Source organism: Pseudochaenichthys georgianus, chromosome 22 (assembly GCF_902827115.2).
Source record: "Pseudochaenichthys georgianus chromosome 22, fPseGeo1.2, whole genome shotgun sequence".
NCBI lineage: Eukaryota > Metazoa > Chordata > Actinopteri > Perciformes > Channichthyidae > Pseudochaenichthys > Pseudochaenichthys georgianus.
Genome location: NC_047524.1, coordinates 354,332 through 381,138, shown reverse-complemented (window position 1 = coordinate 381,138; position 26,807 = coordinate 354,332). Strand labels below are relative to the sequence as shown.

General features: G+C 44.6%; 2 protein-coding genes across 2 annotated transcripts; both read right to left on the bottom strand.

The window, feature by feature from the left end:
• Positions 1-1,358: 1,358 nt before the first annotated feature.
• LOC117467956 (BRD4-interacting chromatin-remodeling complex-associated protein) lies at positions 1,359-13,639 on the bottom strand. Its single transcript, XM_034111903.1, is given in 14 exon segments — positions 1,359-1,963; positions 3,988-4,090; positions 4,375-4,469; positions 6,120-6,268; positions 7,994-8,046; positions 8,286-8,425; positions 8,762-9,066; positions 9,068-9,159; positions 9,739-9,954; positions 11,420-12,586; positions 12,588-12,716; positions 13,204-13,269; positions 13,436-13,478; positions 13,599-13,639. Coding segments are annotated over 14 exon segments (3,204 nt in total).
• A 5,571-nt stretch (positions 13,640-19,210) lies between these two features.
• On the bottom strand, positions 19,211-26,585 carry LOC117467815 (enhancer of rudimentary homolog). The gene is made up of 4 exons (XM_034111682.2): positions 26,476-26,585; positions 22,462-22,549; positions 19,710-19,830; positions 19,211-19,462 (listed from the first exon to the last, which is right to left on the bottom strand). The coding sequence occupies exons 1-4, from the start codon at positions 26,476-26,478 to the stop codon at positions 19,360-19,362; spliced, it is 315 nt and encodes a 104-aa protein (XP_033967573.1). The 5' UTR covers positions 26,479-26,585; the 3' UTR covers positions 19,211-19,359.
• Positions 26,586-26,807: the final 222 nt, after the last annotated feature.

Sequence of the window (26,807 nt, the reverse complement as noted above, 5' to 3'; positions counted from 1 at the left end):
TCCTGAAAAACAATCGTCCTCCTCCTCTTCCTCTTCCTCCTCTCCTAACAACCATTAGTCTTTATTGCTTGCATGTTAATACATAAACTTCTCTCCCCCCTTATTTCACAGTCAGACTCCAGCGTGGATCCAGAGGTTTAAAAAACACACACTAAGCACGACTGCCGAATTTCTTTTTTGAACAAAAACACAGACTCCAGTTATTGGGAAGAGACGGGCTGCTGGTGTTTTCAGGGTGAAGCAAGTCTTTGGAGTTTCTTTCTATAAGCCGAGACGATGGAGCCTGCGGGATTTAGCAGGATGTTTTCACACACACACACACACACACACACACACACACACACACACACACACACACACACACACACACACACACACACACACACACACACACACACACACACACACACACACACACACACACACACACGCACAGATTATCAAAATAAATACCCTTGAAGCTTGGCACTAAAGAAACTTCACTTTTGAAAGAAATCTTATAAAAAACTATTGAATAATCTCAGACTACTCCTGTGTGTCCTCACTATATTCTGTCTGCCGATGAAGGTCACACCAATGTCGTAAAAACCTCTGAAGGACCAAACTACCACTGAAACCATAGAGCTTTTTTCCACAAGTGCACATCTAAAAGAAGTATGTAACATGTGAGCTGCCGTCTCTTCATAGCGCCTCTTTTTCTTTCACACAATCGAGTCTAGTTGCCAGCGCTGTGAACTCAGAAATGTTGAATACCCCAAAGTTTTATGTCAGAAATGTACAGTGCGGGTCCCCAGCACGTAGAAGCTGCCGGATGCTAACTTGCACGTGTTGGGCAATTCGCACAATTAGCATAAGTTGCATTAATGGCATTATAGCCGATGTGGACTACAGTTAACAAATGGCTTGTCCGGTTTGGACACTTTTGGAATGGTGGTGGGGGTTATTGAGGATACTGAATCCATTTCCAGCATCAAAATTAGCAGTTTTAATCAGAAACTGGCCATATGTGTACTCTCAATGGGCTGATGTTGACTACCATGAGTAGTGTTGCGAGCATTGGATATGGAGAGATGATTATTATCTGTCCAATCCAAACGATCCAGAGTCCACTAAAACTTCCACATCGACATCAATATTCATCAAAATCAGCCCCTAGGGACTACAAATATGGCCTCTTTAATTGGCCAACATAGGCAAGTTAGCATCCGGCAGTTTCCATGAGCTTGGGACTCGTACTATACATTTCTACCATAAAACGTTGGGGTACTCCGCATTTCTGGACTCTACGATCTGACAAACGGACCAATCAGTGACCTCTGGCGGTCAGACTGAAACTCCTCTCTGTGAGTCTCTCTACCTCACAGCTGCAGAGCGCTGCTGACCCCCTGGTCCAGGCAGGGGCCCGGCGGGGGGGCTCCTGAGGGCCCCTGCAGGCGCTGCAGCTCCAGGATGCTGTCGATGGCGCTCTGCAGGTGTTCGTTCAGCAGGGGGTCCTCCTGCAGCGGGCGAGGGAGGGGGGCGTCCGGACGGGAGCATTTTACCCTCGGGGCGTTGACTTCTCTGTGAGGAGAGTCTTTAATCTGCGGTGCGGGGAGAGGTTTTAGTTTGGAATCTGTGTCAGGGATATCCTCTGGAGGGTGGGCTCCGTTAGGGGTCTCCTGGGGGGCCAGAAGAGGAGGGTGAAGGCCCAGAAGAGGAGGGTGGGGGCCCGGAAAAAGAGGGTGGGGGCCCCCGTTGGTCAGCTGCCCCTTGTGGTCCCGTTTGAGGCCCTGTTCGCAGGCGGAGTTGTGCACCACCTTCCTGGAGCCGGACTCGTGCTTGATGGTGAGTCTGAGGGCCCCGCGGGAGCTGGAGCGGTACGTCTTCAGACCCGGGGGCCGGTCCGAGAGCCGGGGCCAGGAGGCCGGGGGGGAGGAGGGGGGGAGGGAAGACGAGGAGGGGGTCATGGCCGACAGGAAGGACTCTGCGGGGACAGGAAGCAGGAGGTCAAACACACTTTAAAGTTCTCTTATTATACTGTTCTTCATCAATATATCACAGGTCTCAGATATATCCAGAACCTGTCTCTGATTGGCTGAAACACCAAACAGATCATTGCAGCATTACCCATAATCCCCTCTGTTTCAGCCCTGTTTCAAAAGTGCTGATTCTCTGTCTGTTACTTTCGATGAAAATAAGGAGCCCCTCCCCTCTGAGAGACATTTGGTTAAAAAGAACACGATAGCCGCCTTCACACCAAGTACTTAGCCGGTACTTGTCCCTGGTACTTGTTCCCCCCGAACTCTTTAGTCCCTGGAACTGTCCTGGTAGATCGCGTTCTCACCGGAAATAAGGCCCCGTCCACACGGAAACGAAACCGATTTTGAACCAAAGTCGATTTCAAAAAAGTCTTCCATCCAAACGAAACCGCTGGAGACGCTGTAGTACATATGCAAGTGGCGCTGTACTCCCACCACAAAATATACCAACAGCAGCGAATAAGATCCCCGAGCATGGGCATAAGGCATAAACAAACAAACAAGGTAGAAGATGGTGGATATTAGTGCAAGAAGGTAGCGTCTGGAGCACGAACGCAACCCTGTGATCCGCCATTGTTGTTGTTGGCGAAACGCATCAGCAATGACGCGGGGGTGAGCAGGAGCCTCATTTCTAAAGGGATATACGCTCAAAAAATGGCGTACGCCAGTTTCTACGCAATGTTTGCGATTTATAAAATACTAACTTGACGGGAAAACGTGCGGTCCTCCACGCAAACTCTAACCCATGCGTACGCACGAAGCACAACAACGCGAGAGACGAGAAACTGCGACCCCGTTGGCAGAAGGAAGGATGGAGAGAAATGTGTGGAAATAATAACATAAATAAAATGTTACCTCTCATTTATCAGATATGAAGAATTAATGTTCACACATCGATTAAAGCCGATCTTAAAATGATGAAACAAACGCCTGCTTGAGACTCCTCAGTGCACACACACACATAACGTGGAGAAATAAATAAATACGGATATGTTATTTAAAACCACCTCGAATATGTTGTGCTAATGTTATGAAATGTTTTCTCATAAATGATGCGGTAAGCAGGAGGACAGAATTACGTCTAAACTGACGCCGTTGCTTTTCTATAGGTTGTATACGAGCATGGTTTTAAATTCCATCACGTTTAATCGTGTTTTATGCCGTTTGCCAAGACTTGATAAGTCGCTCGTAAAACACAGGAGGTATGGAAGCTAAGAACACCATGTGGTCAATTGTACAGCTGATATAACACAACACATTAGTTGTATTTCCTTCATGGTGGATATAGAGTTGGGGGGGGGGGGGGGTTGAGACGCACAGGCTGCAGTGGAGACGCTGCGCACAGCTGATCGACAGCTGGGACACGAACCACCAAATACAAACACATAATTCAGATCCAGTCGTCATGACTCCACTCCGGAGGGATTCCCCGATCACTTCTTACAGAGGGGACACATGTTGATGTCGAAGAGACATGGAGAAGAGGGGACACATGTTGATGTCGAAGAGACATGGAGAAGAGGGGACACATGTTGATGTAGAAGAGACATGGAGAAGAGGGGACACATGTTGATGTAGAAGAGACATGGAGAAGAGGGGACACATGTTGATGTCGAAGAGACATGGAGAAGAGGGGACACATGTTGATGTAGAAGAGACATGAAGAAGAGGGGACACATGTTGATGTAGAAGAGACATGGAGAAGAGGGGACACATGTTGATGCAGAAGAGACATGAAGAAGAGGGGACACATGTTGATGTAGAAGAAGTGGATTTTGCATAATAGGTGACCTTTAAGAGAAGTTTTAATGTATCTTATCTCTTATATTTTATTACTTTTACTACATTTGAACAGTGTGGTATAAGTACTTTTACTCAAGTAATAAAACCACTGATTAAAACATACTTTCGTACACAGCTGTAATAAGAAAGTGTGTGTGTGTGTGTGTGTGTGTGTGTGTGTACTGACCGGGGTCTCTGCGGACCCTCCGTCTGTCCTCCACTAACGCACATCGCTCGGCCTGAAGGAACAGACGCTCCAACATCACCATCTCTGCAGACGGACTCTCCTGCTGCGGACACACACACACACACACACACACACACACACAGATTTGCTCCAAACAGTCCTCAGAAAACTAAATCTGTTATACGACAGTGTGTTAGGTCGAAATAAAGCATCCATCGAGGTGAGATTAGAGAGGTAAATTAACAAAACAAAAACTAGAATATCTTGAGATTATAAACTCATACATTGCAGGAAAAAGAGATGACATTGGGACGTGTACAGTTTGTGTGCAGACGTAGAAGAAGAATGTAATGTCTCAGCCATAGAGTGCATATATAACGGCCTCACCTGAGCCTCTCGGACCAGCAGCTGCCTGTATTTGTTCACCATGTCCTTGGTGCGCTTCAGCAGGAAACCTGACACCGTTTCAAAGTCCTGGTCCACTGAGAGCACACACACATCTCCAGTCACAGAACATTCTGAATCTGGAGAATTCCCCGAGCTCGTATCTTCATCAAGACACGTCAAGTAGTATGTGACAGAATTATCATTTAAGTCATTAATTAGGAACTTAAAGGTCTCCTATGATTCTGTTTCTCATCAGTATGTCACAGGGCTCAGATACATACAGAGCCTGTCTCTGATTGGCTGAAACACCGAACAGATCATTGCAGCATTACCCATAATCCCCTCTGTTTCAGCCCTGTTTCCAAAGTGCTGATTCTCTGAAAAAGAACTCAATGGAGCTCTAGAGGAGATTCAGGTGATAAGGGGGGGGGGTTACCTTGTTGCTGATTGGCTAATGGTTACACAAGACAACACATCGTGATGACATCATCAAGTGGCCAAAATCTGATCAGCTCATTTTCAGACAGGTTTTTATAGAAATGGATCAAAAAGAGAGAAAATCTTTGTTCCTGAAACTTTCAGAGTCTCTTTCCACAGAGGGGACACATGTTGATGTAGAAGAGACATGAAGAAGAGGGGACACATGTTGCTGTAGAAGAGACATGGAGAAGAGGGGACACATGTTGATGTAGAAGAGACATGGAGAAGAGGGGACACATGTTGATGTAGAAGAGACATGAAGAAGAGGGGACACATGTTGCTGTAGAAGAGACATGGAGAAGAGGGGACACATGTTGATGTAGAAGAGACATGGAGAAGAGGGGACACATGTTGATGTAGAAGAGACATGAAGAAGAGGGGACACATGTTGATGTAGAAGAGACATGAAGAAGAGGGGACACATGTTGATGTAGAAGAGACATGAAGAAGAGGGGACACATGTTGATGTAGAAGAGACATGAAGAAGAGGGGACACATGTTGATGTAGAAGAGACATGAAGAAGAGGGGACACATGTTGATGTAGAAGAGACATGAAGAAGAGGGGACACATGTTGATGTAGAAGAGACATGGAGAAGAGGGGACACATGTTGATGTAGAAGAGACATGGAGAAGAGGGGACACATGTTGATGTAGAAGAGACATGACGAAGGGGACACATGTTGATGTAGAAGAGACATGGAGAAGAGGGGACACGTGTTGATGTAGAAGAGACATGAAGAAGAGGGGACACATGTTGATGTAGAAGAGACATGGAGAAGAGGGGACACATGTTGATGTAGAAGAGACATGATGAAGAGGGGACACATGTTGATGTAGAAGAGACATGGAGAAGAGGGGACACATGTTGATGTAGAAGAGACATGAAGAAGAGGGGACACATGTTGATGTAGAAGAGACATGGAGAAGAGGGGACACATGTTGATGTAGAAGAGACATGAAGAAGAGGGGACACATGTTGATGTAGAAGAGACATGACGAAGGGGACACATGTTGATGTAGAAGAGACATGATGAAGAGGGGACACATGTTGATGTAGAAGAGACATGGAGAAGAGGGGACACATGTTGATGTAGAAGAGACATGGAGAAGAGGGGACACATGTTGATGTAGAAGAGACATGAAGAAGGGGATTTTTAAGTTACCAGCTGCTGTCCCTATTTTAGACACATGGTTCATTTTGAAGAGACAGCAAGTATGTGTGTTTATACATGTTTAAATCCTTGTCCCCAGCCGCTCCCTGACCTGTGTTGAAGTGCTGCTGAGTCGGCAGCTCTCCGGCGCAGCAGTGGAACGGCAGCAGGCGAGAGACGGCGTCCTGCAGCGAGGGGAAGCCCGGCCCGGAGAGAGAGGCCTGAACCGAGGCCTGGTCCGAACACAACCGCTGCTGGAACCTGGAGAGGAACACCGTGAGATAAACCTGCAGACTGGTGAGGTGATGCAACACGGCATCGACACATAACATACATAAAGTCGTGTAGGATTAAAGGATAAAAGTCAAAGTCTATTGTCAATCTTCCAGTTTGTGTGTACAGAGAGAGAGATCGGAATACTGTTTCCCACAATCGCGAATATAAAAACAAATATGAAAATATGTATATCCACATTTTTACATGTATGTACAAAATAACAGTCACTTCAATATTTGAGAAGGCAAGGCAAGGCAAGTTTATTTATATAGCACTTTTCAACGCAAGGCAATTCAAAGTGCTTTACAAAAAAAAATGAAAGACATTAAGCATTAAAAAAGAAAAGCTAATAAAATAAACATTAAGTAAAAATACATGGATACAAGTTACAGTGCAGTCTAAGATATGAATAGTTCAATTAAAAGCAGCGACAAAAAGAAAAGTCTTCAGCCTGGATTTGAAAGTAGTCAGAGTTGCAGCGGACCTGCAGGTTTCTGGGAGTTTGTTCCAGATGGTTGGAGCATAATAACTGAACGCTGCTTCTCCATGTTTAGTTCTGACTCTGGGGACAGAAAGCTGACCAGTCCCTGAAGACCTGAGAGATCTGGATGGTTCATAGTTTAGCAGGAGGTCAGAAATGTATTCTGGGCCTAAACCATTCAGTGCTTTACAAACCAGCAGCAGTATTTAGAAATCTATTCTTTGACACACAGGAAGCCAGTGTAAAGACTTCAGAACAGGAGTGATGTGATCCACTTTCTTAGTGTTAGTGAGGACTCGAGCAGCGGCGTTCTGAATCAGCTGCAGCTTCCTAATAGATGTTTTAGTGAGACCTGTGAAGACACCATTGCAGTAGTCCAGTCTACTGAAGATAAAGGCAGGGACAAGTTTTTCCAGATCCTGCTGTGACATTAGTCTTTTAATCCTAGATATGTTCTTTAGGTGATAGTAGGCTGATTTAGTAACTGTTTTAAAGTGACTGTTGAAACTCAGGTCAGAGTCCATGACTACACCTAGATGTATGGCTGTATCTGTTGGTTTGAACATTGCAGACTGAAGCTCAGCGCTAACTTTTATACATTCTGCCTTGGCTCCAAAAACCATTACCTCAGTTTTATCTTTGTTTAATTGGAGAAAGTTCTGACACATCCAGTCATTGATTTGTTCAATGCACTTACTCAGTGTTTGAATTGGAGCATAGTCTCCTGGTGAAATGGTTAGGTAAATGTGTGTGTCATCTGCATAGCTATGGTAACTTATTTTGTTGTTCTTCATTATCTGAGCCAGTGGTAGCATGTAGACGTTAAAGAGAAGAGGCCCCAAGATGGAGCCTTGAGGAACCCCACATGTCATATTTGTCAACTCAGATGTGTATTTACCTATAGAAACAAAGTTGTTTCTGTCCTTTAAGTAGGATTCAAACCAATTTAGAACTGTTTCCGAAAGTCCCACCCAGTTTTCCAGTCGTACATTGTACATTACATGTACATTAGTGCAAGACTGTCCATAGCAGCGTAAAAAGTGTCTGGTGCTGGATTTGAGTGACTGAGTGTGTGGGCTGTACAAAATAAAAACACTGATAAACAGAAGAACATTTAATTAAACATAATAATAATGAATGATTCTTATGTTTTCTTTTTTACTTTGAAATCATGTATGAAAGCTCTCTAGAAATAAAGTGTATCATTATGATATGAATAATCCTCTCACCGGTGCCTGCGTGCTGCCGGTGTGAGACTCTCTCTCTGTGGAAGATCTGCAGGCTGACAGAAACACACAAACACTTTTTATCAAAAACTAACTTTTGCATTCATTGTGTTTTAAGTTTGCCAAATATTAAGTTAAGTATTTCAATGTATTAATATATTTAAAATAGTCTAAGAGTGGGATGCACTGATGAGCTATATTCAATAAAGGTAATAAATATAATGTAATAATATCTCTTTTTTTAAGCTGAATGATTTCATAGCCCTGCTGACAGAGTGTCTCCTCTGTTTCTCACCTTGGTGCAGGTCTGCAGGCTCCTCGGGGTGGGGGTCCGCTCTCTGGGCTCTGGGGGCCCCTGACCCTGACCCCAGGCTGCAGGAGATAACGGCTGGAGAGAAAACGCTTCAGGCTCCACGAGCAAGGCAGCTGTTGGCTCTGCAGAGACACAGTGGTGGTGATTATATTACAGATTACATGGAAGTCATCGGACTAAAAACTTACAGCATTAGTTAGAATGAAAAAATGCCATATTTTGAGCTGAGTAAATAATAAAATGTTAATGTTCTGGTCAGTTTTGAGAGTTTCACTAAGTTGCCATTTGTCTTGGTGATACATGCTTTACCCTCCACACCTGTAGCGCCCCCCCTGAAGACCTCATGTGATCAGGTGATCATTGAGAGAGTGACTGTAGTCCAGTTTCATATTTACTAAGATGTTAGCTTGGTTGTTTATTGTGATTGCGTAATCCCGATTGCATGTCCTGATACTCACTGTGTTGTGTGTGCTGTTGGACAGGGGGGGGTTCTCCTCCTGTGGAGAGACCTGAAGACGGGGGATCAGGCTGGGGGGGGGACGGAGGCTGGGAGACAGAAGACTGGACCTGCAGCTGGTTCTGGTTCTGGGGAAACGAGGCCTGTGAGACATGGATCTGGTCTGAACTCTGAGGGGGGACGAGGGGAGAGAAACGTTGCCTCTCTGCGTCCTGAAGTGGGGAGGGGGGGAGGCTGAGAGACGTGTCTTCGGGGTCGAGGGGGATCGGAGAAGCTTCCAGGTTCTGGACCGCGGGGTCCTGGCTCTTGGGGGGGGGGTTCTCTGTCCGGGGAGGAGAGGGTCTCCATCGGCAGGTCTGCAGCCAATAGCTCCGAGGAGAGAGGGGGGCTCAGAGCCGCCTGCGGAGGAGAGACACATGTTCTGATATGTTCTTAAATTGATGCTACTAATCTTTTAGACATGGACGGCTACTTATTTGTCTTGATCTCTAGTTTAATTTTCTCTACTTAACATGTTAGCTACTTGCTGTATGCAGCTGCTGTCGAGTGTGCGTTGTTATGACAACTAATGCCTGTTTCTCTTTTTTTCACGATGGTAAGAATGTATTCGTTGAATGTCTGCATGCATTTAATTTGTTAAAGTACAAGACAAGACAACGGATATACTTTCATGTAAAAATCATATTTATGTGAAAAGAAAAAGCAAGACATATAAATAATAAATCAATAAGAATCAAATAATTAATAATACCAAAATAACACAATAAAGAATGATATTATTAATAGTATAGAATAGTACACAAAATAAGTTGGAATAACTAGAATAAAAATAAAAGGAAATAAAAAAATACATAAAATAAATAAGTACTAACAACGATGACAGTATGTTTAAACTGTTCAGGGACCAAAGAGCTCGTCATAACAGATCTCCTCCCCTCAAAGACCAATCAGATCAGGATGAAGTGTTAGGGCTCTGACCTGCTGCAGATGTTGGACAAAGGCCTCGTTCTGACTCACGAGGGGGGTCGCCTCCTCCTCTAAGGTGGTCACCTCTAAGGGGGGCATCAGGCGTTTCTCCTCAGCCGGGTGGGGGGGCAGCGGGGCTTCAGAGGAGGGCTGCAGGACGGTGATTGCAGGAGGGGGGGGGGACTGCAGTTCTGCAGGGGGGGGCCGCACCGTCACCGGCTGCAGGACCTGAAGGAAAACAAGCATCAGGGTTTATGTCAAATATGAGCAGCAGTGCATCGTGATTTAACTGACGAGATACTTGGAGGTGGGCTAGGTACCTTTGGAGAAACCAGCTCGAGTGCGCTAGAATTTGAAAATACACAGCCGGAAAAAATCTGCCCCTTCCTTCAGACTTCCTCACAGAGCCCCTCCTCCAACACACACGAACGCGCACATGACCAATGAGGGCACGAGATCAGTCTGTGCCCCGATGGAAGGCTGACAGGCAGGTAGGCCATCCAGCTACTTTAGCCGGGCCGGCTCAGATGATTGGTCGTGCTTTCTACAGCGCCACGGCTTCCACAGATGATGTTTTTGTATGGATTTTATGTCAAAGCACTTCATGTATTCGTTGCTATCGGGATGTTAAGAGCATTCCATGGAATATAACAACAAGTGTATCTCGAGCCGGTTTCTCAAACTTACCTACTCCACCTTGAAGACATCACCTTGGACTTTTGACTAAAGGTGCCATTAAAGGTGGCCACATCAACCAGCTCTGACCAGCTCCTAGGTCTACCCCTCGGTCTCTTCCCAGCTGGACGTGCCTGGAACACCTCCCTAGGGAGGCGCCCAGGTGGCATCCTAACTAGGTGCCCGAACCACCTCAACTGGCTCCTTTCGACGCGAAGGAGGAGCGGCTCAACTCCGAGTCCCTCCCTGATGACCGAACTTCTCACCTTATCCCTAAGGGAGACACCAGCCACCCTGCGGAGAAAACCCATCTCGGCCGCTTGTATCCGCAATCTCGTTCTTTCGGTCATGACCCATCCTTCATGACCATAGGTGAGGGTAGGAACGGACATGGCCCGGTAGACAGAGAGCTTTGCCTTCTGGCTCAGCTCCCTTTTCGTCACACGGTGCGGTAAAGCGACTGCAGTACCGCTCCCGCTGCTCCGATTCTCCGGCCCATCTCACGCTCCATTGTTCCCTCACTCGAGAACAAGACCCCGAGATACTTGAACTCCTTCACTTGGGGAAAGGACTCATTCCCTACTTGGAGTGGACAGTCCATCGGTTTCCCCTCTCTTTACCCGAGTGTCCAAAACATACGGCCTCAGGTCCGATGATACGATAACAAAATCGATCATGGACCTTCTGCCTAGGGTGCTCTGGTACCATGTACACTTATGAGCATCCTTATGTTCGAACATAGTGTCTGTTATGGCCAATCCATGACTAGCACAGAAGTCCATTAACAAACCACCACTCCGGTTCAGATCAGGGGGGCCGTTCCTCCCAATCATGCCATCACAAGTGTCTCCATCATTGCCCACGTGTGCGTTGAAGTCTCCCAGCAAGACTAAGGAGCCCCCTTCAGGAGCCCCATACAGGACTCTTTCAGGGTCTCCAAGAAGGCAGAATACTCTGACACGTGTAGCCAAATCAAAGTGAACTAAAGGAACATCAGCATGTAATCATTTGTTCTGACCTGTAGGATCTGCTGCAGCGTCTCCTCGGGGCCCCTCTCCTCCTGCACCGCTCTCTCAGGCAGCAGCACCACAGAGGCCTGCTGCCGGCTCAGGGGCCCCTCGGTCTGTAGAGCAGGGGCCCGGGCAGCAAAGGGCCGCCCCTGCACCACCGAGGCTCCGTTAACAATGGAGATGGAGGTGAGGTCGGGGGGAAGAACCCCTGAACTGTTGATCAGGGTGATGTGGTTCCCGAGCGCCGGGCCGTGGACCAGGGTGCTGCACGGCCCCCCCGCGGCGTAGGCCCCCGGCATCTGGAAGACAGTCGGGGCCCCTGACTGCAGCTGTAAGGGTCCGGAAAGAACCTGCCGGAGCGCCAGCTGACCTGCAGGCGAGGTGAAGCTGAAGTTCAGCTGCCGGGGGGGCACCGTGAGGATCTGAGGGGTGGAGGCGGGGGGCACCGTGAGGATCTGAGGGCCACCGGCGGAGGACCCCAGCAGCGGCCGAGCTGCATGCTGGGAGATAGTGACGGGGGCCCGGCCCTGGAGAAGGTACTGGTTCTGGCCTTGGAAGATGTGAGGCTGCAGCAGGAAGGATCCGGGGTTCACCAGCTGCAGGCTCAGCTGTTTGGGGAGGGGGGGCTGCGGGGGGGCCACAGGCTTCTGAGGGGGGGGGGAGAGTACGATGTTGGGTGAGGCGGCCCCGGGGACGAAGGTGAGACTCGGAGCCTGATTCTGTTTCTGTTTCTGCCCCGGTTGTTTTGGGCTGATCTGGACCAGACGGGGCTGGATGCTGACTGGCAGCTTGGACTGGATGAGGAGGGGGACAGGGGCCCTCAGGAGGGGGGTGGGGAGGGGCCGGGGGACGGCCCTGTGGAGGATCATGGAGCTCAGAGAGAAGGTCTCGGGGAAAACGTTCCCAGGCAGGAGCCCCATCAGCTGGGCGGCCGGCTTCAGGGAGGGACAGCCGGGCCCCACAGCCAGCAGGGAGGGCTGGGGGGGGTCCACCGCTGCCTGGGTGCCCCTGGGTATGAAGGGGGGCGAGTACAGCGACAGGTTATCCCCCCCGGGATCCAGAGCCATGGTCTGCTCCGTGATCTGGGCCTCCTGGAGGCTCTGCTGCAGGATGTCACACTGCACCCCCCCCTTCTTCCCCTCATATCCAGTCTGCACCGGTGTCCCCCCCCCCCAGCTCCTCCTCGGGGTCCTCCTCACCCTCCGGAGAGGACAGGAGCGCCTCCTCCAGGAAGGACAGATCCACACAGCCGGGGGGGGGCGAGTCCGGGGGGTCGCTGCCGTCTCCAAGCAGAGAGCCGGGGCTCTGCGGGATGAGGATAATATTTTATAAACATAGTTTTATAAGTAAATATAGTTTTATAAGTAAATATAAGTCAAATGTGAAATAAAAAACATTTTGAGAATTTGAGAAAAATATTTTTGTAATCATAAGAAAAAATACGAACACAAAATACATTATAATAAAGTATAAATTATTAACAAGAGCAGTTACGTAATAGTGTGCGCTTTGTACTATAATATCTAACAATAAATATGTATCTTTGTATAACAATTGATAGTGAATGAGTATTCATACAGATACCAGATAATAGATAATAATAATTATAGCTAAAAAGATACGGTCATAATAATTAGACAGGTATTACAGCTAAGGTTTTCTATCTATCGCACATTTGGATCTGTTTTTTATCTCGGTATCATTTGTCAGTCTCCTGGCACAGAATCAGAAGTAAAGTCCTCTCCCGGGACAGAAGCAGGTTGCGGTGACGCTGCGTCTGCATCTGACTCACCGGGGCGTCTGTGAAGAGCGAACCCCCCCCAGAGGCGGAGTTAATGAGCAGGTCTTCGGTCTGCAGCTGGGGGAGGAAATGATCGCAGTATTACGTTACAACTCTCGTTCACATCTTCCCAGCGCCAGCCCTCCTTTTCTCACGGCGGCGGGCCAAGAAATATCACATCTCCAATTCTTCACTTATTGATTTCTTTATTTGAGTCGCTCTCTATTGAACTCTCCTCTCTTACCTCATTGGTGCCATACAGGAAGTCGTTCAGGGCTTGGGGGTCACTGCAGCACAGAGAGGAGTCAGAGTAAAGATCTGTTTCTGTGCAAACTAAGGATTAAGAGGACCACATGCAATCCTATATAACTAAATAATAATAAATACTGATGTTCAGACAGACTTACCACAAAACATCAAGTAGACAAGTCCCATCTTCATCCTCCATGTCAACTGAGAATTCAATCATATTTTAATCATTTGAAAAAAGGATAATTCAGCATTAAACACATTTACTGTTAATATGGCTGCAAATAACATTTCATATTTTTTGGATTTAAGTTATGATTCCAATAACAACATGCTGCTTTTTCAAGTTTAAAGGGGCCCTATATGCTGTATATCAGTATGTAGTGTCTCTACTTTAAAGAGTCCTCTCCTGCTGATGTTCAGGTGTATATCAGTATGTAGTGTCTCTACTTTAAAGAGTCCTCTCCTGCTGATGTTCAGGTGTATATCAGTATGTAGTGTCTCTACTTTAAAGAGTCCTCTCCTGCTGATGTTCAGGTGTATATCAGTATGTAGTGTCTCTACTTTAAAGAGTCCTCACCTGCTGATGTTCAGGTGTATATCAGTATGTAGTGTCTCTACTTTAAAGAGTCCTCTCCTGCTGATGTTCAGGTGTATATCAGTATGTAGTGTCTCTACTTTAAAGAGTCCTCTCCTGCTGATGTTCAGGTGTATATCAGTATGTAGTGTCTCTACTTTAAAGAGTCCTCTCCTGCTGATGTTCAGGTGTATATCAGTATGTAGTGTCTCTACTTTAAAGAGTCCTCTCCTGCTGATGTGCAGGTGTATATCAGTAGTGTCTCTACTTTAAAGAGTCCTCTCCTGCTGATGTTCAGGTGTATATCAGTAGTGTCTCTACTTTAAAGAGTCCTCTCCTGCTGATGTTCAGGTGTATATCAGTATGTAGTGTCTCTACTTTAAAGAGTCCTCTCCTGCTGATATTCAGGTGTATATCAGTATGTAGTGTCTCTACTTTAAAGAGTCCTCTCCTGCTGATGTTCAGGTGTATATCAGTGTGTAGTGTCTCTACTTTAAAGAGTCCTCTCCTGCTGATGTTCAGGTGTATATCAGTGTGTAGTGTCTCTACTTTAAAGAGTCCTCTCCTGTTGATGTTCAGGTGTATATCAGTATGTAGTGTCTCTACTTTAAAGAGTCCTCTCCTGCTGATGTGCAGGTGTATATCAGTAGTGTCTCTACTTTAAAGAGTCCTCTCCTGCTGATGTTCAGGTGTATATCAGTATGTAGTGTCTCTACTTTAAAGAGTCCTCTCCTGCTGATGTTCAGGTGTATATCAGTATGTAGTGTCTCTACTTTAAAGAGTCCTCTCCTGCTGATGTTCAGGTGTATATCAGTATGTAGTGTCTCTACTTTAAAGAGTCCTCTCCTGCTGATGTTCAGGTGTATATCAGTATGTAGTGTCTCTACTTTAAAGAGTCCTCTCCTGCTGATGTTCAGGTGTATATCAGTATGTAGTGTCTCTACTTTAAAGAGTCCTCTCCTGCTGATGTGAAGGTGTATATCAGTATGTAGTGTCTCTACTTTAAAGAGTCCTCTCCTGCTGATGTTCAGGTGTATATCAGTATGTAGTGTCTCTACTTTAAAGAGTCCTCTCCTGCTGATGTTCAGGTGTATATCAGTATGTAGTGTCTCTACTTTAAAGAGTCCTCTCCTGCTGATGTTCAGGTGTATATCAGTATGTAGTGTCTCTACTTTAAAGAGTCCTCTCCTGCTGATGTGCAGGTGTATATCAGTAGTGTCTCTACTTTAAAGAGTCCTCTCCTGCTGATGTTCAGGTGTATATCAGTAGTGTCTCTACTTTAAAGAGTCCTCTCCTGCTGATATTCAGGTGTATATCAGTATGTAGTGTCTCTACTTTAAAGAGTCCTCTCCTGCTGATGTTCAGGTGTATATCAGTGTGTAGTGTCTCTACTTTAAAGAGTCCTCTCCTGCTGATGTTCAGGTGTATATCAGTGTGTAGTGTCTCTACTTTAAAGAGTCCTCTCCTGTTGATGTTCAGGTGTATATCAGTATGTAGTGTCTCTACTTTAAAGAGTCCTCTCCTGCTGATGTGCAGGTGTATATCAGTAGTGTCTCTACTTTAAAGAGTCCTCTCCTGCTGATGTTCAGGTGTATATCAGTATGTAGTGTCTCTACTTTAAAGAGTCCTCTCCTGCTGATGTTCAGGTGTATATCAGTATGTAGTGTCTCTACTTTAAAGAGTCCTCTCCTGCTGATGTTCAGGTGTATATCAGTATGTAGTGTCTCTACTTTAAAGAGTCCTCTCCTGCTGATGTGAAGGTGTATATCAGTATGTAGTGTCTCTACTTTAAAGAGTCCTCTCCTGCTGATGTTCAGGTGTATATCAGTATGTAGTGTCTCTACTTTAAAGAGTCCTCTCCTGCTGATGTTCAGGTGTATATCAGTATGTAGTGTCTCTACTTTAAAGAGTCCTCTCCTGCTGATGTTCAGGTGTATATCAGTATGTAGTGTCTCTACTTTAAAGAGTCCTCTCCTGCTGATGTGCAGGTGTATATCAGTAGTGTCTCTACTTTAAAGAGTCCTCTCCTGCTGATGTTCAGGTGTATATCAGTAGTGTCTCTACTTTAAAGAGTCCTCTCCTGCTGATATTCAGGTGTATATCAGTATGTAGTGTCTCTACTTTAAAGAGTCCTCTCCTGCTGATGTTCAGGTGTATATCAGTGTGTAGTGTCTCTACTTTAAAGAGTCCTCTCCTGCTGATGTTCAGGTGTATATCAGTGTGTAGTGTCTCTACTTTAAAGAGTCCTCTCCTGTTGATGTTCAGGTGTATATCAGTATGTAGTGTCTCTACTTTAAAGAGTCCTCTCCTGCTGATGTGCAGGTGTATATCAGTAGTGTCTCTACTTTAAAGAGTCCTCTCCTGCTGATGTTCAGGTGTATATCAGTATGTAGTGTCTCTACTTTAAAGAGTCCTCTCCTGCTGATGTTCAGGTGTATATCAGTATGTAGTGTCTCTACTTTAAAGAGTCCTCTCCTGCTGATGTTCAGGTGTATATCAGTATGTAGTGTCTCTACTTTAAAGAGTCCTCTCCTGCTGATGTGAAGGTGTATATCAGTATGTAGTGTCTCTACTTTAAAGAGTCCTCTCCTGCTGATGTTCAGGTGTATATCAGTATGTAGTGTCTCTACTTTAAAGAGTCCTCTCCTGCTGATGTTCAGGTGTATATCAGTGTGTAGTGTCTCTACTTTAAAGAGTCCTCTCCTGTTGATGTTCAGGTGTATATCAGTATGTAGTGTCTCTACTTTAAAGAGTCCTCTCCTGCTGATGTGCAGGTGTATATCAGTAGTGTCTCTACTTTAAAGAGTCCTCTCCTGCTGATGTTCAGGTGTATATCAGTATGTAGTGTCTCTACTTTAAAGAGTCCTCTCCTGCTGATGTTCAGGTGTATATCAGTATGTAGTGTCTCTACTTTAAAGAGTCCTCTCCTGCTGATGTTCAGGTGTATATCAGTATGTAGTGTCTCTACTTTAAAGAGTCCTCTCCTGCTGATGTGAAGGTGTATATCAGTATGTAGTGTCTCTACTTTAAAGAGTCCTCTCCTGCTGATGTTCAGGTGTATATCAGTATGTAGTGTCTCTACTTTAAAGAGTCCTCTCCTGCTGATGTTCAGGTGTATATCAGTATGTAGTGTCTCTACTTTATAGTCTTTCATGTGTTGGAGCGCCTGCCAATAGGAGCGCAAGTGTTACATAGTGATGTCACTATGTTAGGGAAGTAAACAAAGAGCCTGAGGAGCCATTTTTAAACTGCTCTATGTTGCTGACCAACAGTCCAAAAAGCAGAGGAATTCAATTTACAATGGTATAAAACTGAGAAAAGTGTACATTTTTCAGTATGTCTCGGGACAGGAATCAGTGGACATTTTAAAAATAAACAAAGATTTAATTCCCACCCACTCTACTCTCTCATTCATGTTTCCTCTCCCTCACAGTGTGAATGGACCTACTTCATAAGTGAGAGGCTCCATACAGAGCGGCAGCGCGGAGAGCTGGTGGCGGCCTCATGGGAGGAGGTGGCCGGGCTGCGGAGCCAGGAGGCGGGGGAGGGCTGCTGCCAGGCCCGGGTCCTCCCCCCTCTGCTGCGGGGACATCGCTGCTGCTGCTGGGCACGGTGGATGGGGAGCCTGCAGGTGAGGGGGAGGACATGGTGTGGGGTGGGGGGGGGGGGGGGGGGGGGGGGGGCACACACACCACATGCTGTCAGCAGGTCACTTGAGTTTACCACAGCCCAAACACGGTGAGACACTACATCCGGTTTCTCCAGACATATCTCATCATATTGACGGGGGAAATGAGAGCTATTGTTGCAGACATGAGCTGTAAACAACACCCCCCCCCCCCCCCTCCCATGCGTCTTGGATGTGTGCTTCCTCATGGCTGAGAGCAATGTGTTCAACCCAGCACTACGCACATTTAGCAGGGGAGGTGCTTTGCAAAAACAGACAGTCCTCCCGCTCCTTCCCCGCTGCTACTGACACATTTCTGTTTACACCACGACCCCCGCATTGACACCCTCCAGGTGCCCGCATCGCCCAATGAGGTCCAGCAGAACGACCCTCATCCATGAAGCTGCAGCATGGTGCATCTGTAGGTTACGTAAGGTGACTGTGTGTCCGTGTGAGATTAACGCTCCATACGGTGCAGGATGCCGCTGTTTCTGATTATCTGCGAGACTGTGTGTGAGAGAGAGTGTGTGTCTGTCGCCTGCTGTAAATCAAATCGCGCTAACAAAAGATGCCCTGTGATAAATATGATTTCCACGCTGCCATTCCCCTTCATCGTTAAGAGTAATTCCGCAATTGAGAAAAAGCAAAGCGAGAGGAGGGAAGAGGAGAGAAAAACTCACCCCTTCTTTGTGGTTTATTGTCCTGTCAAGCGGGCCTCTGCGCCATCGATTCTCACTCAGCGGTCCTTTCAGATGCTAAAGGAGGAGAGGGGGAGGTGGGGGGTGTAGGAGGAGGAAGAGGAGGAGGGGGGTACCAGGGTGGGTGTGAGAAACAGACTGGGAGAGCCGGTCATAACACAAAAGGTGGTATAAAAAAAAAATAGTACCGTGAGGAGGCTATGCATGAGAGGAGGCTGGCCGAGGAGGGAGCTCCTTAGGCGGCAGAGAGTCTTCAAATGTCCCGCTCTTCAGTGTGGAGCTCTTTCATCCAGATGTTTTTTATTGATTTGTTTCTGTTGTGCCCTCAAGGAAACTGTAAATAGTTTCTCAGGCAGACTTGTTGAAATCAATATTTAGTGACGAGCCAATGTGTTTGTGACAGAAGGAAGAAGACTGCACGTATCCCTATAACGTTATTTTATTGTAATCCCTTAATGTATTTGGAAAGCCCAGAACACGGAATATTTTCTCCATATCAAAACAATACAGTGGTCAATAACCCAGATGGAAGAATTGAGCGGAAAATGACAAGCTGAACTTTTTTTTTTTTTTTAGAGCGATTTGTTGCCATTAAAAGCATATTTCACATTTTGAACATTGTGCTTGAAAAAAAGAAAAGCACTAAAGAATCTCTAGAGAAATATAATTTCATAGATATTTAAATATTCCAGGAAACTAAACTCGTTTACCAGGCGGTCAAATCAAACTTTTCTACAAGCTATTCAAGAGATAAACAGAAACATGGAGAGAAATTAGGAATATCGAGGATAGAAGGAATACATTGGGCCTAATAAGAAAAAGAGACACTTTCATTATTTAAACGAAATCTTTATTAATAAGGCAAACATTAAAATACAAAATGCACCTCCGGATTCATGAGAAAAAAACCTTTTAAAAAACGTTGTTAAAAACTTGTGAAAACACGTCACGTGAACAGCAGTTACAGAACAGAGGCGTCACTTGGCCGCCTGCTGGGCCTGGCGACGCAGCAGCACGTAGATCTTCTCCTTGATCCAGTCCTTGTTGTACGGCTGGTACGTCTGCGTGTCCGTGCGGTACCTGCACACAGAAGATCATATTTAATCAGAATAAGAAAACAGTATTTAGAGCAGGGGGAAATCTGTTTTGTGATCCATAGAAGGTCAAAAGTATGAATGAAGTAATAATAAATACATAAAAGGTTAAAATACAAGTATTTCAGTTCCAATATCCTTAACCTGTTCATGACTTTAGAATATAATCAGTGGCCTCTGGGAGACAATCAAAATTAGTAATATTAATGATGTCACCCGTTTGTTAAACTCACACCAAACAGCTGAGGTCGGCGAGGTCATCGATGAAGTCGAACAGCTGGCTGATGTCGTACGTTATCGACGGGCTGTTGGGGTTCATCCTCTTTAAATGCTCCTCGTACATCTTACACACACCTGAGATACAAGATGCAGGAGATTACACATCCACGTTAAACATCAGCATTTCAAAAGACAAATGGATTACGTAACTGGATACTGTTTTGATCCCTTATGCCGATTAATGAATATGTTACAACTGTAGTAACGTCTCCCAGGTGTTTGATATTAATTCGTTTTGATCGTTTTTGTGCTTGCTTTCAGCTGCTCTCCAAAAGCTTCCAATAACAAGATTATTCATGTATGTGGAGAATAACTGTAAAGCCACATTTACACCTTCTGCACATTGAGCTTACAGGGAAATGTTTAAATATGTTATACTCTGTGCGGGTCTTTGCTTGCTGGTATTCTACTTCTGGCATCAGCCCCTCAAAGTATTCAATTTACTTTTCCCATTTGCAAACGTGTATTTAGCTAAATGCTGTATATAAATTGTCTGGCCTTGTGCTCAGGGGCGCAAGGGGCGCGCTGAGGGCGCTGCAGCACCCCCTAGCGGCAGGCAGGCGGAGCTCCTCTCTCTGCACATTTTATTTTTTTAATTTATTTATTTTTATTTCATTTAATTGTGCCCGAGATATATATTATTATTCAAATGATCATTTTAAACTATATAATTAATTATTTAGCTTCTGGGAAGAAAAATAAAAAAGTGTTTTGGTCGGCTACTTTTAACGTGACGAACAACACAAGCGACGAGTAACTGACATGGCGCAAAAACGTATCTCGGAATTCTCTCTCACTAAAAACGCTAAATCTTCTAAAAAGATTGAAATAGAAGATGCAGGGGCATTATTACGCAGAATCTGTGTAAGCCAGGAATTAGCAATGCCTTGATAGCCTACTTCAACGAATGTAAGTTCCACATTGTTGGTAAAATCATATTTTACATCTTAATAGTGTGTGTGTGTGTGTGTGTGTGTTCACGCTTTTGTGATTCGTACATAATTAGCACATCAGACAGCACCTCCACTCAAAATACCTTCCCGCGCCTCTGCTTGTGCTGCACAGTGCAGACACTCACCGGCATTAATCCAGATTTAGAAGAAATAAAAAAAAAAAATCACTTTAAAAAAAATATGTAATTACTTATTTCTCAAATTACTTGGAATATGAACGTGCCTGGTGGGCGGTTTCATTCACACCGTCTTCCCCAATATAACCATAACACCCTTATGCAAGTATACAGAAGCTGAACAAATACATACAAAAGTGTTTAAAATTCAGACTCCGGCTGGATTGGAAGTTCAATGAAAGTGGAAAACTCAGATAAGATTACCGTTGCGACTTTTACAGAAAGCGAACGCTTGGGCATATTCAAACGTAAGACAAAAATCAAATGTAAATCTGCCTTTTTATTCATAAAGTAAATGCCAGTAATATGATATCATGCTGCAATGGAGGGACGTGTAGCTAAAGTGTTAAGGGTGCAGGGCAAGCATCTGTATCTGCATCTGGAGGCAGAGGTCGCGTTAACCGAATATTTTCCGTCAATGACCGATTTTTTCTAACAACAAGCAGTCGGTCATTTTGACGGATTAGAACACAACTCGGAACAGCGCCAACATGTCCACCAGCGGCCCACATTACATTACATCCTTAGTGGCCAGGTCGACTGAGGGCGATCTACTGTAGTCTGTAACTATTATGTAGCCATTCACACCCTGTCCAGTTGGTGGCGAGTGTGTGCATATTAAGTAGCTATTGTCTCGTCTTGTTTTTGACCTCGTTGTTTAACCGGCTTTAGCAATCGCAAAATGTCACGGCAGCTGATCGTCCGAAGCTTTTTTAATAAGCCTAGTAGTTGTGATGGTGTGGATAAACGAGGTGAAAAGAGGGATTGATGCGGTGGACGATGAAGGACAAGCCAGTAAGACTAAGACAACGTTCAACCAGCGGCAGAGGGGCAAGCAAGTGGCAAGGAGTTCAAGCGGGAGTGCCGGGTTCAGTGGGAGCAAGAGTTTAGTGGCTGAGGAGGGAAGACGTTCTGCGACATCTGTAGAGAAGCTAAGATGAGTAACGGATTTGTCCGAGGGGGCACGGCGATGCAGAAATCAGCCTTCAGGCTACAGCAGGTCCGTTGAGTTGTTCTTGTACATATTTTGTTCATATTCTGATTGTAATCGTCTCATTTAAAAACGATGGCATGGTTCATATTTGCCTGTTGAGGCTCAATGGTCGTGGTGTTGTTAGCGGCCTCTGCTGTCTGTCAGTCAGGAGCAAATAAATCATTCATGTTCGTGTTGACATGAACAGTGACCACACGGTCGGTGACTCTGTTCATCTTTTTATTTCTCCATGCCCTTAAAAGTTCTGTATGAATCATTAAAACATTAATGAATGAACATTTGCTGCTCAGTACCCAAACATAAATATTAAATAGGTCTCATTTCATCATTAAAACATGACAAATAAAATGACGGATAATAATGGATTATGACGGAAATGTTACGATCCTGTCTAACGCAGCCACTGAGTGGAGGTGTCATTAGAGGTGATTGTAGGAGAACGAGTTCCACTGCTCCCAACACTAGGATGGGTCAAATGCAGAATGTAAATGTCCCTTCTGTGGGACCATTAAGGGTATATATATATATATATATATATATATATATATATATATATATTCTTCAAAAGACCAGGAAGCCTCACCTTCCATGCACTCGTTGACGGACTCATAGTCAGCGTACGTCCTCCCCTCTGGTCTCTTGGTGGGCTGCACCAGCAGGATGGTGTGGGACTGAAAACACACACACACACACACACTTTTAAAACACACACCTAAAATATATGTTATTGTAGTTTATTAGGGATGGGTATCGTTTGAAATGTATCGATTCCGGTTCTTATCGATTCCCCGTTTCGATTCCAAAATTGTAAAAGAAAGAGGTCAAACGTTTAGATAACAAAAATATCTTTATTATTTTAAGCTTTAACTGACATGTTTACAAATAAAAAATATACATGCAATACAAATGTATTGCACAATAGCTGTGCTTTATTTTAACTGAAAGCTATTAACAGGCTTTACACTGTGCCTTGTCTTTTTCTTTTTTAGTGTAGTGCAGGGTGTATGCAGGAATCCTGAAGTCAAAGTTAATACCTTTTTAAGACCCTTTCCATACATTTTAAGACCTCATCGCAACTTCGAGTTCTAACCGGTTACCTTGGCGACACACTTTACCTCACATTCACTATATTGATTGTAAGATAGCACAACTAAACAGAGTGCAGACTGACTACTGAAGCCTCCTCTCCACATGAACTTCTACCTCTCGGTGAAGGTCAGGTTTAATGCAGCATGCTGCTTTGTTGCTTCTGGACTCTGTGCTCTTTCATTCCAGTAAACTCCTCAGAAACCAGTATTTGACCAATAAACAAAACAATTGACAAAACTTTGAACTATGAAATATATTAAACTTCATGAGCTTCAGCGGGGTAATGCCATATAGGAGCTCCCTCACAAATATCCAGGGGTTAAATTGGGCTGGGGCTGTCCGGGGCTAAGCCCGGCACAGAGGACGATGCTCTGACGTCATCCCCCTTACACATTTGTCATATGTTTACAAAAACGATATATGTTAAGACTTTTCTCGTTCTTAATATAGACTATATTTAGGGTCGATATGTGTTGACCTTACTTTCAGTCGCGTGGCGTGGGGAAACATGTAGGGGAAGCCCATTTTTGGGGGGGGGTGGTCAATAGGGTTGCCAGAAACTGACCATAATCAAAATCGATTATTCGGCAGCCCTGGCGAATAATCGATTATAAAAAAAAAACAACCCATAAATAATAATAAAAAAATATATAAATAAAATCGATTTTTAAAAATAATATTCGATTATGGAGACTGTAGCGAATATTCGAATAATCGCTGGCATCCCTAGTGGTCAATAACGTAACCAGATGAGTGATTACAGCGCCCGGTATCATTTTACACACATTTGTATCACACAGATGCAGGACTTGCACACGCCTGTTATCTAACCGACAGGTCCGCACGCACTCTCCAGCTGAAACTCTCCTTATTCATTTAAGCATTTTACTTATTAATGTATGCAGAGCAGACAATCACACAATCTGTGATTTTTGGATTTACCGTGCCTCTCAATTGCCCGTGAGAGGTTGGCAAGGTCGATGAATCCTGAAGTTGCCCAAGGATTGTTCAGGGAGCACGAATTCTTGTCAAAAAGAAGACATGGCCAGCAAAAGAGACGCTGAAGTTTAGCGATTCCAGTTAGCCACTCCGTGCGGACATAATTGTCCTCATTGAACGTCCGATTCTCTCCCTTTTGTACACACAGCTCGAGTGCGGGCATTGGCCTGTCATCTGATTTAATTTGTAGTTGCTGCTGTAGTGGAAGTTTAGTAAAGTTATGTTTGATTAAGTACGCCAAATCTCCACCCTCCATAATGCTTCATGATAATTTCTAACGGCGGTGATTAAAACTGATGTTGATGTGATTTGATTGGATGGCAGTGTCCAATCAAATCGCCAGCCGCCTCTGAAGGGAAGCAAGAGGCGGCTGGCTTCCCTTGGCATGGCCCTGACCAATCACAGGTTGGCTGGGGCATCACGTGGGCCTCATCTGATTGGTCAATCCCTCCATTTTTTTTCACCAAGGGAAGCCAGATTCGGCTGGCCTCCTCTCGCAACAGAGAGTGCAATCTACTGTTTCACCATAACATCTAGAGGGGCGCTGTTTGTTTCACTCTTTGTAAAGTACTCCATGAGAATGGGGGAGAGACGGGCCGGCGGGGCAACTGTAGACCTCTGTCGCCCATCAGCACAACTTACATGATGCCGTTTTAAAAAATTAAGGGCGGTGCCGGCCGTCACCGGCCCGCTGCCGATCGGCCGTTCTGTGATTCTCCAGAACACACAGATGGCCAGTCCGCCCTTACCCTGTATTCCACCGGGTCACGGCGGCCCTGACGGACCCGGTGGAATACAGGGTCTACTGCGTTTATGAACCGTTAAGCAGAACCGAAAGTGTATTTTGTACGGGTACCCGGCATTTTCTTATCGGTTCTCATCTGGAACCGAGTTTCGGTTCCCAACCCTATAGTTTATTGATCTTTGTTTTGTATTAAATCTGAATCGGTAAAGTAGCTAGTAGCTAGAGCAAAAGTAGTATCTGGATAAAAAGTCAATTTGCCTCAAACAGTGAAGTAGGAATAGCAGCACATGGAAATACTGAAGTAAAAGTACCTCTAGTAAATATACTCAGTCACTTTCCACCACTGATGATGCTTTAGGTCTTACAGAGGAATATTATCAGTTCAATAATTAACGATAACCTCCATTAGTCCCGTTTCGTTTGATGTCGTCCCCTACCCTTGTAAGATAAGGGTAAAGCCAATAACCCAAGACAAATCTGTGTTTTTCCAGATCACTAAGCAAAAAAATGCACACCCAGTGGTGTAGTGTAACGAAGTACATTTACTCAAGTACTGTACTTAAAGTGGACCCATCATGCTATATTGGAAAATATATTGTAGGGCCATACCTATGCAAAACATGTCTGTGAAGTGTTTTGCTTAAAATACCAAACAGATCCCCCATTGTAGCCATGCCTCATACCCCTCTATTCCAGCCCTAGCTCTATAGAGCTTGCTAATGTAAACAAAAACGAGATTAGGTCCAAAACACGTCAGGCATTGTTCCGATAGCAACTCTCTGTGGGTCCACCATCCGAAATTACGTCATATCGGCAGCAAATCTGGATCAGCTCCGTTGTACCCCCGATTTTAAAAGATTTGGGTACGGAGGAAAAGAGAAAGGGTTTTATTTTCTGACGCTGCGTGAGTTCCCCGACACACCGGTGACACGTATTTATGTATAAAAGCCATCAAAAAGTGCATTTTGCATGATAGGTCCCCTTTGAGTAAAAATGGAGGTACTTTACTTGTGTATTTTCACAGTATGCCACAATACTTTTACTGCACTACATTTTGTAGGCAAAGATTGTTCTTTTTACTCCTCTACAATTATTTTACAGGTAAAGTTACTTACTACTATTACTTATACAGAATATAAATTAACTGATACATGATTGTATAGTTTATAGGTTAAGTTACCCACTAGTATATAAAGACATCCAATAAAGCCCACATTTACGAAGTGCAACATTGAAGGGATTAACACAAATGCATCAATAACGATAATACAATAATTAAAATATATAGTGCTTGAATGGCCCATTGTGCATAACAAGTTATTGGTACTTAAAGTATATATTGATACAAATACGATAGTACTAATTTGAATGCATGACTTTTACAGAGTACTGTGACACGTTAGCATTGCTAATTAAGTACATCATCTGAGTACTGCGCACACCTGAGCCTAGAGCTGAATCTTCATGAACATTAGCTGTTAGCCGACATTGGTTCAAAGCGATAAGGAAGTAGTTTAATAACTGTGGAATATACACAGAGGTATGTAGCAGTACATCTTATCTTTATCAGTCTCAGTGGCATTGAGGTTTATTTTCTGCAGCTGCTCAAACGTCCACCACATTGATGCTAACGTTAGCATTCAGCTATTTAGCCTTATTATACCTCTTCATATAAAATAAAAACGACACAGTGATCAGACTAGCAAAGGCCTTCAAGAAAACAAAGACATATATGAACTAAATATAGTTTCAAGACGTACTAACCATGATTTTGATAGTTTTTCAGAGCTGGTCCGTGTCTTCTTCGTTGCTTCTTCTTTACGGAGGAGTTAGACTGTGACACCGGAAGAACAACCGGCTAGTTATAACTGGGGTCACATGGCATTTTGCTCAGGTAACAGTTCAGTCTTTTTCACTGACGCATAGATAGCAAACAAACCAACGGACAATACATACGTAAATAAAGGAGAAAACAATAAGAAAAAACAATAAGAAAACATTAAACAGTACACAAGTATTGAGGACAGAACGTGAAATAATTATAAATAAATAAATGCATAAATAAATGTATGAATAAATACGCAAATAGATAAATA

Coding starts and splice junctions, on each gene's coding strand:
- LOC117467815 (XM_034111682.2), bottom strand. Junction 19,831..22,461: donor CGTCAACGAGTGCATGGAAG/GTGAGGCTTCCT, acceptor CTTGTATCTCAG/GTGTGTGTAAGATGTACGAG. Junction 19,463..19,709: donor GCCGACCTCAGCTGTTTGGT/GTGAGTTTAACA, acceptor TTCTGTGTGCAG/GTACCGCACGGACACGCAGA.